This window comes from Pseudorca crassidens, chromosome 15 (assembly GCF_039906515.1).
Source record: "Pseudorca crassidens isolate mPseCra1 chromosome 15, mPseCra1.hap1, whole genome shotgun sequence".
Lineage (NCBI taxonomy): Eukaryota > Metazoa > Chordata > Mammalia > Artiodactyla > Delphinidae > Pseudorca > Pseudorca crassidens.
The window spans coordinates 65,661,171-65,677,266 of NC_090310.1; the positions used below are offsets into that span (position 1 = coordinate 65,661,171).

General features: G+C 40.7%; 1 protein-coding gene and 1 non-coding gene across 5 annotated transcripts in view; one reads left to right on the top strand and one right to left on the bottom strand.

Annotated features, from left to right (window-relative positions):
- Nucleotides 1-16,096, bottom strand: part of UQCC1 (ubiquinol-cytochrome c reductase complex assembly factor 1) — a 90,968-nt gene that overhangs the window by 36,827 nt on the left and 38,045 nt on the right. For all 4 annotated transcript variants that reach the window (XM_067707938.1, XM_067707940.1, XM_067707939.1 and 1 more), the window contains one exon: nt 7,311-7,419. In XM_067707938.1, the coding sequence (XP_067564039.1) occupies nt 7,311-7,419 (109 nt within the window). The remainder of the gene's footprint in view (nt 1-7,310; nt 7,420-16,096) is intronic.
- TRNAR-CCG (transfer RNA arginine (anticodon CCG)) lies at nt 12,286-12,358 on the top strand. Its single transcript has one exon. It is a non-coding gene; the product is annotated as a tRNA-Arg (tRNA).

The window sequence follows — 16,096 nt, forward strand, 5'->3', positions numbered from 1 at the left end:
CAGAGGATGAGGCAGGAGTTGAGGACATTCTAAGAATTCTAGCTTGGGGGGCTGGACTGGTGGTGATGACCTTAGATGTGAGACAGGAAAACACAGGAAGAACAGGTTCGTGGAGCTCTTTATCCCATCTCCTGAGTGAGATTTATTTAGGAGTAGCACTAGTGACCCCTGAAAGAGAGGTGTGGAAAATGGCTTTAGCTGTGCCCGATGCACACAGCTCTAAGCAGTATTCTGACTATGGTACAAAAGATACCAAATGCAACCGGGCACCCAGACAGATTGGAGGCAAAAGAAATGTGATGCATTGGAGAGGTAAACAGTTCTGCAGTGATGAGCTGAACTGGGAGTACTTAGCATGAGGGGTACTTAAGAAGGTATTAGGGGAAGGCAGGACTACACATGCACTGAGTCAGCCAGGGCTTTGTAAAATGGATTTAGGTCACTGTTTCTCCTACAGAAATTCCAGGAGGCAAACTGAAGATAAAAAAGGGGATGAAATTCACTTATTTATTCAGTCAAGAAACATTTACTGAATGCCTACTAAACACAAAGCTCCACTGAGGCACCACAGGAATACAAAGACAAATAAGTAAGAATTAGACCTCAGGAAACTCACAATCTACAGCTGAACATAAAAATGGCCATGAGAGAGATAAATGACCATGTGCATAGACAGCAGTTTCACGCTTTATTTAATTTCAAATACAGAAACGTTTATAACTTCTCTTTTAGGGACACTCCCTGAAGTGGAGTGAATCCAGTACGCCACTCAGAAGGTCACATGACCTGAGCCATCAGAATGGCATTCTGTTTGTATGCACCCAGGCATCCAGTCAGTTAGAAAACCACCTAAAGCATACACTCCATGCACTCTTGCTACCTCTTAAGGCCTGAGGATAAGAAACTTGCGTACAGAAAGGAACGCATCTATTAGAGGTACATCTTCAGCTGGCTCAAATTCATGGGCCAATTCCAAAATGGAATTGCTCTACCTTCTAAGAATTTAGTCTTCTCTCCCCTAATAAATACGTATCCACTCCAACATCTTAGGACATTTTAAAAATGTTCAAAAGAACGATTGCTATTGGAAAACAAACATGTATTCTTACTTTACAAGCTTCGAGCCCATGGGATTGCTCTGTATTTACACTCCACCATTCATATTACTGGCCACAAAAACTATACCTTTAAAGTGGTCCTTGCCTTTTAAAACAATACCTTTGGCAGTGAGTTTTAATTCTGACCTAGAGATGCAAAGTATAGCAAAATTTTTACCTCATGGTAAAACAAAGGAGTTTGATTGAAGATTTTCGTGGGGGGAAGGAAGAGATGGGAATGGAATTAGAGGTCTGGAAGGAAATTTCCAGAAATCTAAAGTACATGTAATTCTTATTTCTACTACCTTTTATAGATTTAAGGCTTTTCTGGTTTAGAAATATAATGTACCTTATTTACAAATTGTTTCTTTTTAATCAAATAATCCCACTAGAAGATGAGAAATCATGGACAAAGAAAAAGAAAAATTGAGAGTGGAGACAACTTCTCATTTCTTTTTCTTCCAATATTTAAGACTAATGAGCAAACAAATATCCTCAGAATAAAAAGGATACCTCCTCACCCTACTTTTCCCAACACTTATAGTGGGCTTCCAGAACCATCTCCTTTCATCAGATATTTACCAGGCATACGTTCTGCCAAGGAGCAATGACTGGCACTTTGGAGAATACAAAGAGGGATGCATGTGATCTCGCCCCCCAGGAATCCACCCAGGAGGCAGTCAATACATGAATGACACTGATGCAAAAGAGAAACAGTAAAAGCCAGAAGAAGGGTAAAGATAAATTATTAAGGTACTAACAGCTAGGGGAAACCGGGATTGGCTTCCAATTTGAAGTGGAGGGACATGAAGGAATTGCGGCTGGCATGTTAGGGCAATCTAGGTATATGTACCACATGAGAAAAGACACAAGAAAGGAAGAGCAAAACATTCAGCTTGGCTGCAGTGAAAAGTACGTGAGGCGGGCTTCCCTGGTGGCGAAGTGGTTGAGAGTCCACCTGCCAATGCAGGGGATGCGGGTTCATGCCCCAGTCCAGGAAGATCCCACATGCCGTGGAGCGGTTGGACCCGTGGGCCATGGCCGCTGAGCCTGCGTGTCTGGAACCTGTGCTCTGCAACGGGAGAGGCCACGCGGTGAGAGGCCCACGTACCGCAAAATAATAAATAAATAAATAAAAGTATGTGAGGCAAAGATGGAATGTGATGTTCACCGAGTGCTTCCTATGTACCAGACACATGTGTAGAGGTTTCTCATATTTAAGGTTCAAGAAGAATTGGGGAAATGAGTTTGGAAAGGTAGTCTGGAGTATGATCAGAGGACTTTACAAAGCAAAATGCTAGTTCTGAAAAGCAAAGTAGAATTTTACAAAGGAGTCCAATTCAGCCCACAGCTCCTCCACCTCTTTCCAGGCCCTCTGCACCATTCCATCAAGCAGCTCTGCTACAGAGAGAGCAGGAGACCATGAGCTGACAGGAGGTTCATCCTTATTCAGAAAAGCAGTGAGCAAGAAGTCACCTGACATCCTGCTGAAGCCAACTGTCATGCCAGGGACCACTGACAGAGATAAACTTGCAATTTCTTAACTAAAGCCCATCCCCACCCACTCCTACCTTGTCTCCACAGTTTGGAAAGCTTAAACCTGCTTATTGTAAGCCACAAGGTGGAGATGTCTGGCAGGGCAGAACTGAAAGGAAGTCGTTTAGCCAGCCTAAAGTTACCATTAACACTTTGAGCCACTGCCTTGAGCTAATTTTTATGTTTGTTTTTTAAGTTTGGTTGAAATGTCACAAATGGAAAAATTAAGTAAAGCGCTCCAGTTAGCCACAAGACTGGACACACCTGGCTGCAAACCCAGCAAAAGAAAACTTACTTCATTAGTAGGAGAGGTAGAAAGTGAAATTTACATCTGAAATCTGCCTGCACCAGGAGAAAGTGCTGAGGCCAAAGGCGCTGTCTGTTTTTACAGCTGTGTCAAGTCTTAGTTCTCTACTCTTACCAACACTCAGGAGTGAGGCAAGGGCCCAAGGAAAAATGGTCTCCAACCTCTTCAGCTGCAACTCAGCTCACAAAGGTTTTTAAGAACCAGTTAATGAAATAAAACAAGACCAGATGAGGTGATATAATGAACTTTATTTCCACAGCTAATTTATATGTTTAAATCCCAAATAATGTTTTTTTTTTAAAGTCAGAACACTCTAAATTATTGATGTGATTTTTGTAACCTCAAATTTAACACTTACTTTTTATAACCAGCTTCACTGATGATATATGAGGCTGCCATATTTTTCACAATAGTTGGGCTCCTAAAAAGCTGGTAAAAAGCAAATTTTTGGAAAGTGAAAATTTTCTCACCAAATGAGACTGGAACTCTAATTTCAAAGGATTTCTTGATCCAAATTTCTAATGTGTCATTAATTCGCATTCTCAATCTTCCCCACACAAATCTACTCAAGTAAAGTAATGGCCTCTAAGAATTCTTTGGCATAAGAAAAATCACCACTGCATTGATCAGTCTTATAAATTCTACTTTTTATATGAGTTTTCTTAAAGATGCCAAGTAACACAGAAATAGATTTGCAAATTACCACCTTCACATCATAGGTTTTCAAAGCTGAAAAGAAACTTGGAAATCATGTAGTCACCCACCCCCCCAAGTTTTTTTTTTTTAACCAAGAAACTGAAGGAAGGAGAAGAGAAAAGACTTGCCAGCCAGGGTCAGAACCAGGCCAGACTGGCTCCCTCTGGCTGCTACTTTTCTCCAGCCACATGCCATTCTTCTCCAGCCTAACCTTCTCATTTCTTTAGGTTGTACAAACACCAAATACTGAGGTCCCCTCTACACACACACAGTCACGCTAACAACTGAGAAGTGGCTAATGTATAATTTTCTTGCCTGTAAAAAGGGTGTCTGTTTATAGCATGAGGTTGGAAAGGGAGGAGCAAATCAGTTATAACAGAAACGTAATAATATTAATTCCCCAACTCTTTGAAATCTCTATTATTTTTTATAAATTTATTTATTTATTTATTGGCTGTGTTGGGTCTTCATTGCTGCGTGCGGGGTTTCTCTAGTTGCGGCGAGCGGAGGCTACTCTTTGTTGCGGTGCGCGGGCTTCTCACTGTGGTGGCTTCTCTTGTTGCTCGTGGAGCACGGGCTCTAGGAGCGCGGGCTCAGAAGTTGTGGTGCACCAGCTTAGTTGCTCCACGGTATGTGGGATCTTCCCAGATCAGGGATCAAACCCGTGTCCCCTGCATTGGCAGGCAGATTCTTAACCACTGCGCCACCAGGGAAGTCCCTCTATTATTTTTAAATCATCTTTTATTTATAGTCTTTGTAACTAAACTTGAGCTTGGCATTTCTGTTCATGAAGACAAATTTAAGAGTCTATACTTGGGGAGCATTATGGATCATCTGAAACCCTGCTATTCAACGTGTGGTTGCCCCTCCCCCACCCAGCCCCACCAGTGGAATTGGCATCACCCAAAGCTTTTTAGAAATGTAGACTCTCTGGCCTCACCGAAAACCTACTGAATCAGAATTTGTATTTTAACAAGATCCCCAGGTGAACTGTAGGCTCATTAAAGTTTGAGAAATGGTGGTCTAACATACTTCTCTATAGGACAGCATCATATGTAGAACAATTGAGATAGAAAAAAATGGTTGGATAAAATGGGAGAAAAAAAAAAAGAAAGGCTAATTTCTGCAGGACTGCATTGACGTACACCTGGACCAGAGACTAATAAACCGAGTATGATCTATCTGACAAATAAGTTGGCTTTAAAACAGAATTTCAGAGGCTGAAGTTCAATTTATTCATTCATTCAACAAGTATTTATTTATCCAATGTTTACTGTGTAAACAAAAAACTGGATAAGACAGGTTTCGCGCCTTTATATAGCATACAGTCAAGCAGAAGGGACATTATAAAGTAACATGGGAGAAGGTTCAAATTGCTGAACCTTGTGATGGAGATATATATATGTAGGTCCCAAAGGAAATCCATTTGGAGGTGGAGGTGGGGTAGAGTAAAAGGTTCCTGTGGTCCAGGAATTGGCAACCTATGACTCATTAAGCTATTCAGTTGGGGACAGCTGTGGTCCACATGGCTCTAGTGGTCCCACTTCCAGCAGAGTTTAATCAAGAGTGATAAGAATACAGACTAACTCATAGAAGAACTACTGTGTAACTGCATGGCAGTAAGCCGAGGCTTTGGCTGGCCAGGGGGTATCACTGGTCATCATTAAATGGGATGATTTGAGACTGCCAGCACTACTGTATATCCACTGTGAGCTGCCACAGAGTTGAGCAGTAAGTACTTGTGGGCATGTGGAACACTCAGCTGGTTGAAGAGCTTAAAGACTGCTGATCCCACTCTGGGCAGCTAAACAGCAGTAAGGTATGACAGTGAGAAAAATGAAGAAGGAAGCAAAGAGTGTAATTACAAACACACATTGACTCCAAAACAGATGATTATAATGATTATGATGACGAAGATGATGATGACAGCAGCTAAAACTTTGAAATATGCTATCATCTTCTTAGAATGAACAGAAATGCTAATGGTCTGCTGTCCCAGAGAAAGGCATGTAAATGTCAGTGAAGCTATCTAAAGATGAACCCGAAACGAAATTGAGCTATTTGTAATGAGGTGGATAGACCTAGAGTCTGTCATACAGAGTGAAGTCAGAAAGAGAAAGATAAATACCGTATGCTAACACATATATATGGAATTTAAGAAAAAAAATGTCATGAAGAACCTAGGGGTAAGACAGGAATAAAGACACAGACCTACTAGAGAATGGACTTGAGGATATGGGGAGGGGGAAGGGTAAGCTGTGACAAAGCGAGAGGGAGGCATGGACATATATACACTACCAAACGTAAGGTAGATAGCTAGTGGGAAGCAGCCCCATAGCACAGGGAGATCAGCTCAGTGCTTTGTGACCACCTGGAGGGGTGGGATAGGGAGGGTGGGAGGGAGGGAGACGCAAGAGGGAAGAGATATGGGAACATATGTATAACTGATTCACTTTGTTATAAAGCAGAAACTAACACACCATTGTAAAGCAATTATACTCCAATAAAGATGTAAAAAAATATAATAATAATAAATAAATTACTAAGCAATTTAAAAAAATAAATAAAAAGATGAACCCATGTCTACTGTGCTTTCTATACACGCATTTCCTCCAAAGTCATGAGAATCTGAAAATACCCTCAATCCAGATTCTCAGTAGGCAACCATCATTTCCATGACTTAGTCTCAAAGACTATAATTTCACACATAGAGTGAGCACATGATACCATCAGATAATAACATAAGAAGTGTGTGAAAATAATTATAGTAGATAAAAGTAAGACATGGGAGATCTCCCACTTAATTCCCATGCAGCATGGAAAGATCTCTAAAATATATTGTTGAGTAAAAAAAAAAGTTGCATTTAAGTGCATAGAGGATGATATCATATATGATAAAATATATATACACAAAACCACAGAACTTTGTGCTGTAATGAAAGAAACCAAATTAACCCATTTTGTGACCCTGTCTGATGGTTTGGCTTTAGATGCTCCCAAGCTAGGAGGCAATGATATGGGAAAAAAACAAGGAACTACAATCTACTAAAACACGGTCTAGATACACAAAATACACAATATACACAAAGGAAGAGAGTACTATTTATATAACCAATTGTATCCTAATGTTTTGGTTTTGGTTTTCTATTGTCATCATATTCTGTTATATACATACTACATATTCTCCTTTCTCAGGTTATTAAATATACTAATGTACCTTTTCAGTAGATACCTTGCCAAAGTATTCTAGGTTGTCAGTGATCAAGAAGCTTGTTTTTAAGTTCTTGAGCACAGTGCAGGCCCCATGCCAGGATCTTTCCATCCAAACTAATTGTGAACTGACACACTGAACTGGTATCAAAGGCAAAGTGTCCTAAAACTGGATTATTATTTGATTTTATCTGTTCACCAAATCCATCCCTCCTATCACCATGATTTGGACTTAATAATCCCATCTCCGTACATAGGATGTACTCACACTGACAAACCATGGTAATGTGGGCAAATACATAAATAAAGTGTCAGTAGCATGCCAGTCTTCATAGAGGCAGAAGTGACTCTAGGTGAATTACCACTTGACATCAGGCCATTCTAGAACAGATAAAACTTCAACTCCAGTCAGGCAACCCCTCATTGGAGTTTTCCAGGACCAGAATCTGATAGCACTCACTTACCCCCATGATTCTGCCACGCTGCTCAACATCCTCCCACATAAAATGAACTATGATACGACACATGTATTTCCCACTCCGGCCTTCCTGCTTCATTCGGACTAGACACATCCTGGGTGGGAAGAAGACATAAAGAGTCACTGGCTGTTTGCATTTTTCACATCACTCATTTCCACGGAAGGTCAGCTCATCTAAGTCATTTTATCAAAGGGCACAGAATCAAAAAACTAGAAGTGATTAAAAAAATCTTTTATTGAGCTATAACATAGATACTGAAAAGTACATAAATCTTAAGTGTACAGCTTGATGAATTTTTACATATAATATACACCCATGTAAGTACCACTCACATCAAGACATAGATTATTTAGAGCACCTCAGAAGGCTCCCTCATACATGAAAGGGACCACTTTTAGTTGTTTAAAGATAAGTCTGAATCCTTCATTTTACTGATGAAAACAGGAGTTCTAAAGAAGGAAAATGATGTGCCCAACACCACAGAGCAGTCTATAAAGGTGGGTATAGTACTGAGCTCTCCCATATGGACGCCACTAGCTACATGTGGCTACTGAACATCTTAAATATGGCTAGTTCAAACTGAGATGTGGTATAAGTTTAAGATGTCAAAGATCTAGTTCATGAAAAAAGAATATAAATATCTCAAATTTTTTACACTGCTTACATGTTGAAATATTATCAGGTATATTGAGTTAAAGAAAACCTATTATTAAAATTAGTTTCATTTTTTTTCTTTTCACTTTTTTAAATGGAGCTACTAGCAACTTTTAAATATGTGACTTGCATTATATTTCTGTTGGATAGTACCCGTCCAGAATATAGATGACAGAAAGTATTATGATTTCATCTGTATAATTATCAAATTGTTTCCCCCATTAGAATGTAAGTTCCATTGAAGGCAGACATCAAGTCTGGGTTTTTTTGGGTTTTTTTAAATCATTGTATATCTAGGGCTTAAGTATAGTATGCACTCAATATATATTTTCTGAATAAATAAATGAATAAAACATCTCAGGGCCAAGTTTAGGGCTCTTTCCCCTAAACCACATTGCCTCTAATCAGTCCAGAATGCTCTCTGCTTAAGACCTTACATAAGAATATAAGAATATAAACAGGGTCACCAACTTTCCAAGATAGCTCCTAATCTCATTCTTATGACCACACGTATTTCTATTATCTCTTGTTAAATAGTTATTAAGCAGCTACAATAGGACTACTCACCTAAACGACAACTCCTACTGTAATTATGGAGTATTTAGTCTAAACCGACAATTCTATCTCCATACACAATTAATCCTGCCCATTTAAATATCCTAGCAATAGTAAGGTCCAATGGAATGATTCCAGCCTGGCCTGCCTCAACATCTCTGTTAATGACTAAGATGGAGAAAAGAAAACATACTTATCAAATATGTAGATTGCAAGAAGCTGGGCAGGAAGACAAATATGTTGGATGACCCAACCATGAACCAAAAATACTTCAACAGACTGTTTCAATGGGCTAAATCTAACAGGGATAAATCTAGACCCTGCACTTGGGTCTAAAAGAACAGCTGTAGAGGTACAGGATTGGTGAGTCATGCCCACCTATGTGTGAAAAAGCCTTACTGGCTTACGTTGACAGTATACACTGAAGGGGAGTCAAGAAGATGATATGGTTGCCCCCCAAATTAATGTGACTTTAGAAACAGTAATGCAAATATAGTATCTTCATGTACAAAGCGAGATTTTTGTTCTATTCAGCACACGTCAGACTCTACTTGGAATACTGTCGACAGTTTTGAACATTATATTTTAAGAGACAAGAGGAAGAGTTGTAAGATCAGAAGATATTTAACCTGGAGAAAAACAGGACAGTTGCCTTAAATATTGCAGAAAAGTGATTAGACTGTTTATCCAAAAGGTAGAATCAGAACGAATGGGTGGGTCACAGAGGGAGAAAAACTACTCAACATTGAATGCTGAAAGTAAAAACTTTCTAATAGGGGAGTTTCTGAAGATTTGAATAATGTAATGGATGACCTCAAAAAGCAGAGAATTTGCAACTTGGCTATCTATCTGATGGAAGGCTGACTACGCGATCTCTAAAGTCCCTTCCAACCTCGGGATTTGCTGATGCTGTGATTCTAAATTTGTAACCTCTGAACCCAGTTAGTGCCTAAGAAATAACACTTTGTGACAATAAAAACAGGTCATGGAAAAAGACTTGGCCACTTTATATGATATAGAGCATATTCCAAGGCAGAAACAAACTGGGGAAAGTTCAACAGTCCTTTTTCATAACATTTTTCTTGAAGTTAACCAAAGTTAGCCTCTCCACCTGAAAAGACGCTGTGTGTTTTGATGCTTAAGTGTCGTCAGAGGCCAATTCATCAACAGCAATAGTGAGGTAATGGAATTCTTCATTTATATAAAAATTCTCTAGTTTGTTAATACACCTGCCCTCTGAGGTTTAAAAGGCACAGATTTTCTCAGACCATAAACTTACTAACTATATCAACATGGAGTGAAGTGTTTTTTGTTTCAGAGCAGTTTGTTTTATAGCCCTTACAGTCAAATGGTTATCTGGTTGAAAAGGTAAAGCAAATTGAAGATACTTTCAAGATGCTGACTGACACTTAATTCACTCAATGGACATAAATTTACTTCCTACTGTGTGGAGATTAGAGTGATGGTTAACAAGAGCCCAGCTTCCAAGGAGCAGTTAGTCTCCTTAGGGGAGACAAGAGCCCTAAGAGAGAATGCAGTAAGTGTCCCAAGAGGAACACAAAGTGCAATGGAGTTTGAGAGGATTACTCTTGGCTGAGTGGGATCAGGGAAAGCTTCACGGAAAATGAAACATTGTACCTGGGGCTTGGAAAGGTGAGCTGCAGGTGGACAGATAAAGGTAAAGAGAATTTCCAGAAGATGGAACATTATGAGCAAAGACAGGGCCATGGAAAGCTCAGCACATGGACAGGGACAATACCTAGATTTTGTGGAAGGGAAGTATAGGAAACAGAAAAATATGCCAGAAAGGTCATGAAGGGCTTTTAAATGTCATGCTGAAAAGTCTGGACTTCACTCAGCAGACAAAGGAGAGCCACTGAATGTTTTTCAGGAAGAAGGGGTGTAATAAGATTAGGGGTGTAATAAGACCTTGGCTTTAAGAACAGATAAGTCTCTCAGAAGTTAACCCTTTCTTTCTTCCCAGCTGGAAACCCTTTCTTTCCAAGGCTGAAAAATGACAAATTTGGTGAATATTTACTTCAGTAGAACTATGGTATTTACAATTGTCTGATCCAGAAATTTAAATTAAGTGTGCATCTACCTTTTGAGAGAAATGCAACAGCAAAGTTTGCTGCAACCTGCACCTAATTTTGCTGATACTAAGAGTTTAAAAAATATAGATTCAAGCCTGATAAATGAAAGAAGGGCAAATTCTAATTATTCCTAAAACACCGTACCTAATTAGTTCTGTAGACAATTGATGACAATTTGAAAACACTATCAAATATAAAGTTCTACAGTAAATTTCATCTCACATAGTTAAAGTTATAAAATCAAAACAATCAGTCTTCTCATTAACAGGAAGTGTAGTGAAGATAACCATGAGTTCTACTGGGAAAATAAGATTCTGATCCACAGGGCTGCCCGTTCATCCACCATCACCAAACTCAGCTAACTAAAGGCTCAACTTATTTTTGTCCTGAATTTGTGAATCAAATTCTCTAGGTAGTTAAGGACAGAAAAGTCATCTTGTTGTGAAGAACTTTTGTGTTTGTCCTCTTCAAGGAAAAAGCACAGCTGAAGGCTGGGGCCCACATCTTAGACAGTCAGCTGCCTGGAATGTCCAGATCAAGCTGAAGGTCAATTCTTAGGGTACCTAAACTTGAAGCCTACAAGTTCAGTCTACTCCTTTCTTTGTTTAGTAAATGTTTTGAATAGATAATACATGCACATGTTAAAAAAAACGTTAAGTCCCCTTCCTACCCACATCTCCCAATCACCAGGTTCCTCTCCCTAAGGCAACCACAGTTAGCAGCTTCTTAGGAAACCTTCCACATGTAATCTATATATATACCAACTTAGTGTATATGTACTCTCTTTACATAAATAGTAGCTTCCCTTTTCTCCCCATTTTCCACAATGGTAGCATTCTACACACACTTTTCTTATGTTGAAAAAACAATCTGTTACAGAAGGATGGTGGTGAAGAAATCTCAACTCCAACTCTGTGCTTCATCCACAGATACTACAGTCACCCCAGTGAAACCCTTTTTAGGATAATAGAGTTGTAGTAATTTATTTAGCAGTTGTTAGGGTAACATCTGATCCAGGCTGAATTCAGCTTATCTGGCAATTTTTTCCTATTCTAATAAGACTAAGAAATAGGAAAAGAAAACCCTTTAATAGCAAAAATGGACAAGTGCTGTAATTAACAGCTAACACAACTATGTGCCAGGCACTGTGCTAAGTGATTCAGATACATTATTTCATTTAATCCTTACAACAACTATCGGAGGTTGGTATTCTTCCTGTCCCCACCTTACAGTTGAGGAAACTGAGTCTTACAGAAGTAACGTGCCCAGAGTTACAAAACTTGTTAAGTGTCAAAGCTGGGATCTGAACCCTGATAATCTGATCCCAGAGTTAGACTGTTTTTCTGCCTCTTTTAATGACTAGAACGAACCTTCCAGAATCCATTTGCTTTTTCATTTAATCCTCACAAGGGCAATAATTTAAGTTTCAAAACTAACATCATATTAGAAATAAAATACCAGAAGGGAAAAGACTGGCTAACCTGAGGCAAACACACCTACAACAGCAAAAAGTAACTGCTGGCAGACTAAAAGGAAAGAACCTAAAAATGTATTTAAAATAAACACAACAGCAGTTCAACATGGAGGCTATAGCTACGAGTACAACTCAAAGAAGGCAGCCTGGCAAAATACAGTTGAGAGTTATCAGAACCGGGACGTCCCTGGTGGTCCAGTGGTTAAGACTCTGTGCTCCGAATGCATGGGGCCCAAGTTCGATCCCTGGTCAGGGAACTAGATCCGGCATGCAGCAACTAAGACCCAGCACAGCCAAAAAAATAAATAAAATTTTTTTTTTTTTTTTTTTTAGAAAAAGAGTTATCAGGACCTCCTGAATGATCCAGAATAGGTTAAAGTATGTTGGAAGGTGAAAAGAAAATGAGTAAAACAAGTTCAAAATGGTAAACAAAAAAGATTTGATGGTCCTGGTACCCCCTACAAAACAAAGCCAACACGTGTCACAGGCTCTGACCATACAATAATATTTGAGCCATTAAGTAAACTATTCCACAATTGAGAATACTAGGTTTAAATAAAAGATCAGGACAGCTTTACTTCAATTTACATCACGGATGCATTCCTCATAATAAATGCTTAAATTAAATGTTGAGGGGTCAAATTACATTTTGCTACTGATTAAACTTCATAATTTCAGAGCTGTTCTGGGGGGGAAGAGGAAGGGGAAGAGGGGAGACTTCAATGCTAAAACATAATAAAAATTGCCCTTGGGCTTCCCTGGTGGCGCAGTGGTTGAGAGTCCGCCTGCCGATGCAGGGGACACGGGTTTGTGCCCCGGTCCGGGAGGATCCCACGTGCCGCAGAGTGGCTGGGCCCGTGAGCCATGGCCGCTGAGCCTGCGCGTCTGGAGCCTGTGCTCCGCAACGGGAGAGGCCACAACAGTGAGGCCCGCGTAAAAAAAAAAAAAAAAAATTGCCCTTAAGAATGCAAAAGAAACTTTAAAAAGAGACAATATTCCACTCAAACCTAAAACTGCTCTAAAAAATAAAGTCTAGTTTTTAGTCTTTTTAGAAAGAGACAATCTAGTAATTTTTAAATTCTTATATTAAATAATTAATTTAATCATTCATTAACAAGTATCTACTTAGTACCTACTCCGAGTATAGACTTAATCTATGCATCAACTACCCTCTGTTTAGGAGCAATTCCAGTTGCCCCTCCCGAGTCTGATGATGTTCTTAACCCACAATTTATTATTGAGGTTTTGAGCTTCACAGTACTATCCTTGTCTCTCAGTGATTCCAGTGCCTCATAAATAATACTGATCTCTTTTACATATAAGGAAAGCAAATAACCCAGTTAGCAAAGTAAAGAAAAAAAGGAGTGTTCAAACCCTAGTCTGATGGTTCTCTAATATCTAAAATACAGGGGGAAAGGGAAGAAAGACTCATTCACTAGGAGTCTCAAAATATAAAGGGCTAAGATTTAAATTTTGCCTTATGGCAAATAGTCATAATGATTATTACCGTCTATTAAGTCCTCTAATATGAGACTTGTCACTGTAAGATGCATTTTCATTCACCATCTCTTTCAACGTACATCACCATCTAAGTATAACTGTCGCCATTTCACAGGAAAGAAAACTGACACTCTGAGGACGTTAAGTACCTAAAGGTTGCTCAGTGAAGGAGAGTGGAGCTGGAGTGAAGCCTGGGCTCCCCCTCTCTCCCTCAAGCCACAGTGCCTCCCAGGGCAGTGTCAGTATTGACTGCTCCCCCATCCTGTGACAGCACAGCTCCAAGGGCCTCTTCCTGCTAGGTCAGACTCGGAGGAAGACAACAACACTGCCTGCAGAGTTCAAAGGAAGGAGAGTTTCCTAGCCACGCTTTCCTCCTCTCTGCCTAAATCTGGGAAGGAAGAATTCTTGTTATTCCTGACTCTGACCTCCTGCCATGTCCTGGCAGCTCTCAGCATCCTGTCTCACTTGCTCTGCTTGGGCCTTCTGACAATGCCAGTTGTGTTTTGGCCTTGTTTCTCCCTCATGGTAGTTTATAAGCCGCTCAGAGAGGATCTCATTTTGAATTCAGTGAAGACTAGTGGGCACTTGGGCACGTTTGTCACTCTGGCTGCTATGAAGGAATCCCAAAGGGACACTCACGTAGCTTGTTTCCCTTACTCCGCCACCGGCTGGGGCCAAGAAAGCAGAGCTGACATGGCCACACTCAAGTCTCAGCAGTGTGCTAATGAATGAGTTTATTTATTTGTGAGCTGGCACGCTGACCCTTTCCTGGGGCTGTGTGCATGGCTATCTCCACCTGGTTTCCTAAACTCCCTCCCCACCAAGCCTACCCTTTATGTGGGGAGCATTGGGGCCACAGGACAGTCTGTGGGCAAACAGACAAGTGGGGCAAGGCACTTCCCTAAGCCATCTCACCTGACAGAGGGCCTCCTCCAAGAGCTACACCTGGCCTGTGGCCTGCCTGTCAGATCCAATATAATGAACAAGCTCCTGGGGAGCAGGTACCAGTGCTCTTAGGTTGTGCAATGTTGGTAAAATGATGCTGCATAGGCCTTTGGTTTGGGAAAAAAGCTACGTGTGTGTGTGTGGTTTAAAGAGAGTGACTCTGGCTGGGGGAGGCAGAGAGGGGATGTGCACATGGCCCGGGCTCACCATATACAGCAGGTCTAGAGCTGCTGGAATCCAGCATGAGCTAGAAAGCCCTACAGCTACATCAGAACTGCTGTGGTGGTGTTAAAGAGCCCTCTTGAAAAGGCCAGGAGTGTCTGCCAGGGCAGTTCTCTGGCTGGACTGAGACTGGACCCAGTCTGTTTTCCAACCCCTTCCGTCTCCACACTTTACTTATTTCTCTTCGTTCCCAGAGGCTTCTTCCCTTAGGCTTATAAAAATGTTCTAGTGTTTCCCCATCTTAAAACAAAAAACAAATAACAAAATGCTTCCGACTCCATCCTGTTTCTTCCTCTAGTGATCATCCTCTCATCTTTCTTTCTCACTTGGGACACCTTAAAAAGTAGTTTACAATTAATTCTTCCTCTCCTAATAACTCCTCAAGACCCCATGTCCTCTAGTTCTAGACCCCAGAGGGCCAATGCAACTGCTTTCTTTGACTATCCCCAGGCTGCCTGCCTTCCCTGTGCTCCATAAGATCTGTATGTCTGCTTATCAAACGGCCCTTGGCACCCTGTACTATTTTCAGGTTTACTTGTTGCCTCTCCCAGGACACAGACAGTGAGTGCTAAGAAACACAGTTTCATACAGTTGCTGGTCGGTGGTATGCAGTTCAAATTCAGGGCCACAGACTCCCATCCCACAACCACCGAAAGGGGACAAGCACACAGGAAGCAAAGTGTTGCAGAAGGAGCAGTTCGCAGAGTCAGTTTTGGATTTGGGTCTCGGATCCTCCATTACTGATAAAGAGACCTGTGAAAAATCCTTTAAAATTGCCAAGGTCATCTCCCCATTTGTAAAATGAGGGAGCTGGACTAGATCCGCGGTTTTTAAACTGTGCTCTGAGTTTCCAGGGAGCTACGTAAGGGTCCCTTACCAGTGGGCGTGTTGGGAAGACCTGAAGTGAGGTCATTCCCACTTCTTCAACCCAATTAGCAATCCTTTTATCTATTCATACACTGTGGCTGAGCATAAAAGCTCATCTGTAAAAAGGGCTCTGCTGGTAAAAAGATGGAAAACCATGAGGTCCCACTGCCTGCAATGCTTTTTCATCCACTCTTTGACTTGCTAACTTCTACTCATTATTCAGGGGTCAGTTTAAATGTCACCTCTTCAGTGAAGCCCTCCCTGAGTGAGCCACACCCCCTCAACTAAGTTATGTATCCCTCTTCCCCCACAGAGCCCTGTCACTTACTCTCACAGCACCCATCCCAGTTGTATTTTATTAATGATTTCTTCCAGGTTTTTCTCCCACACCCTCAGCCCTATGAGGGCAGGGAACAAATCTGCTGCATACCGTAGGTTCAATTAGAAAACAAATGCTGTAA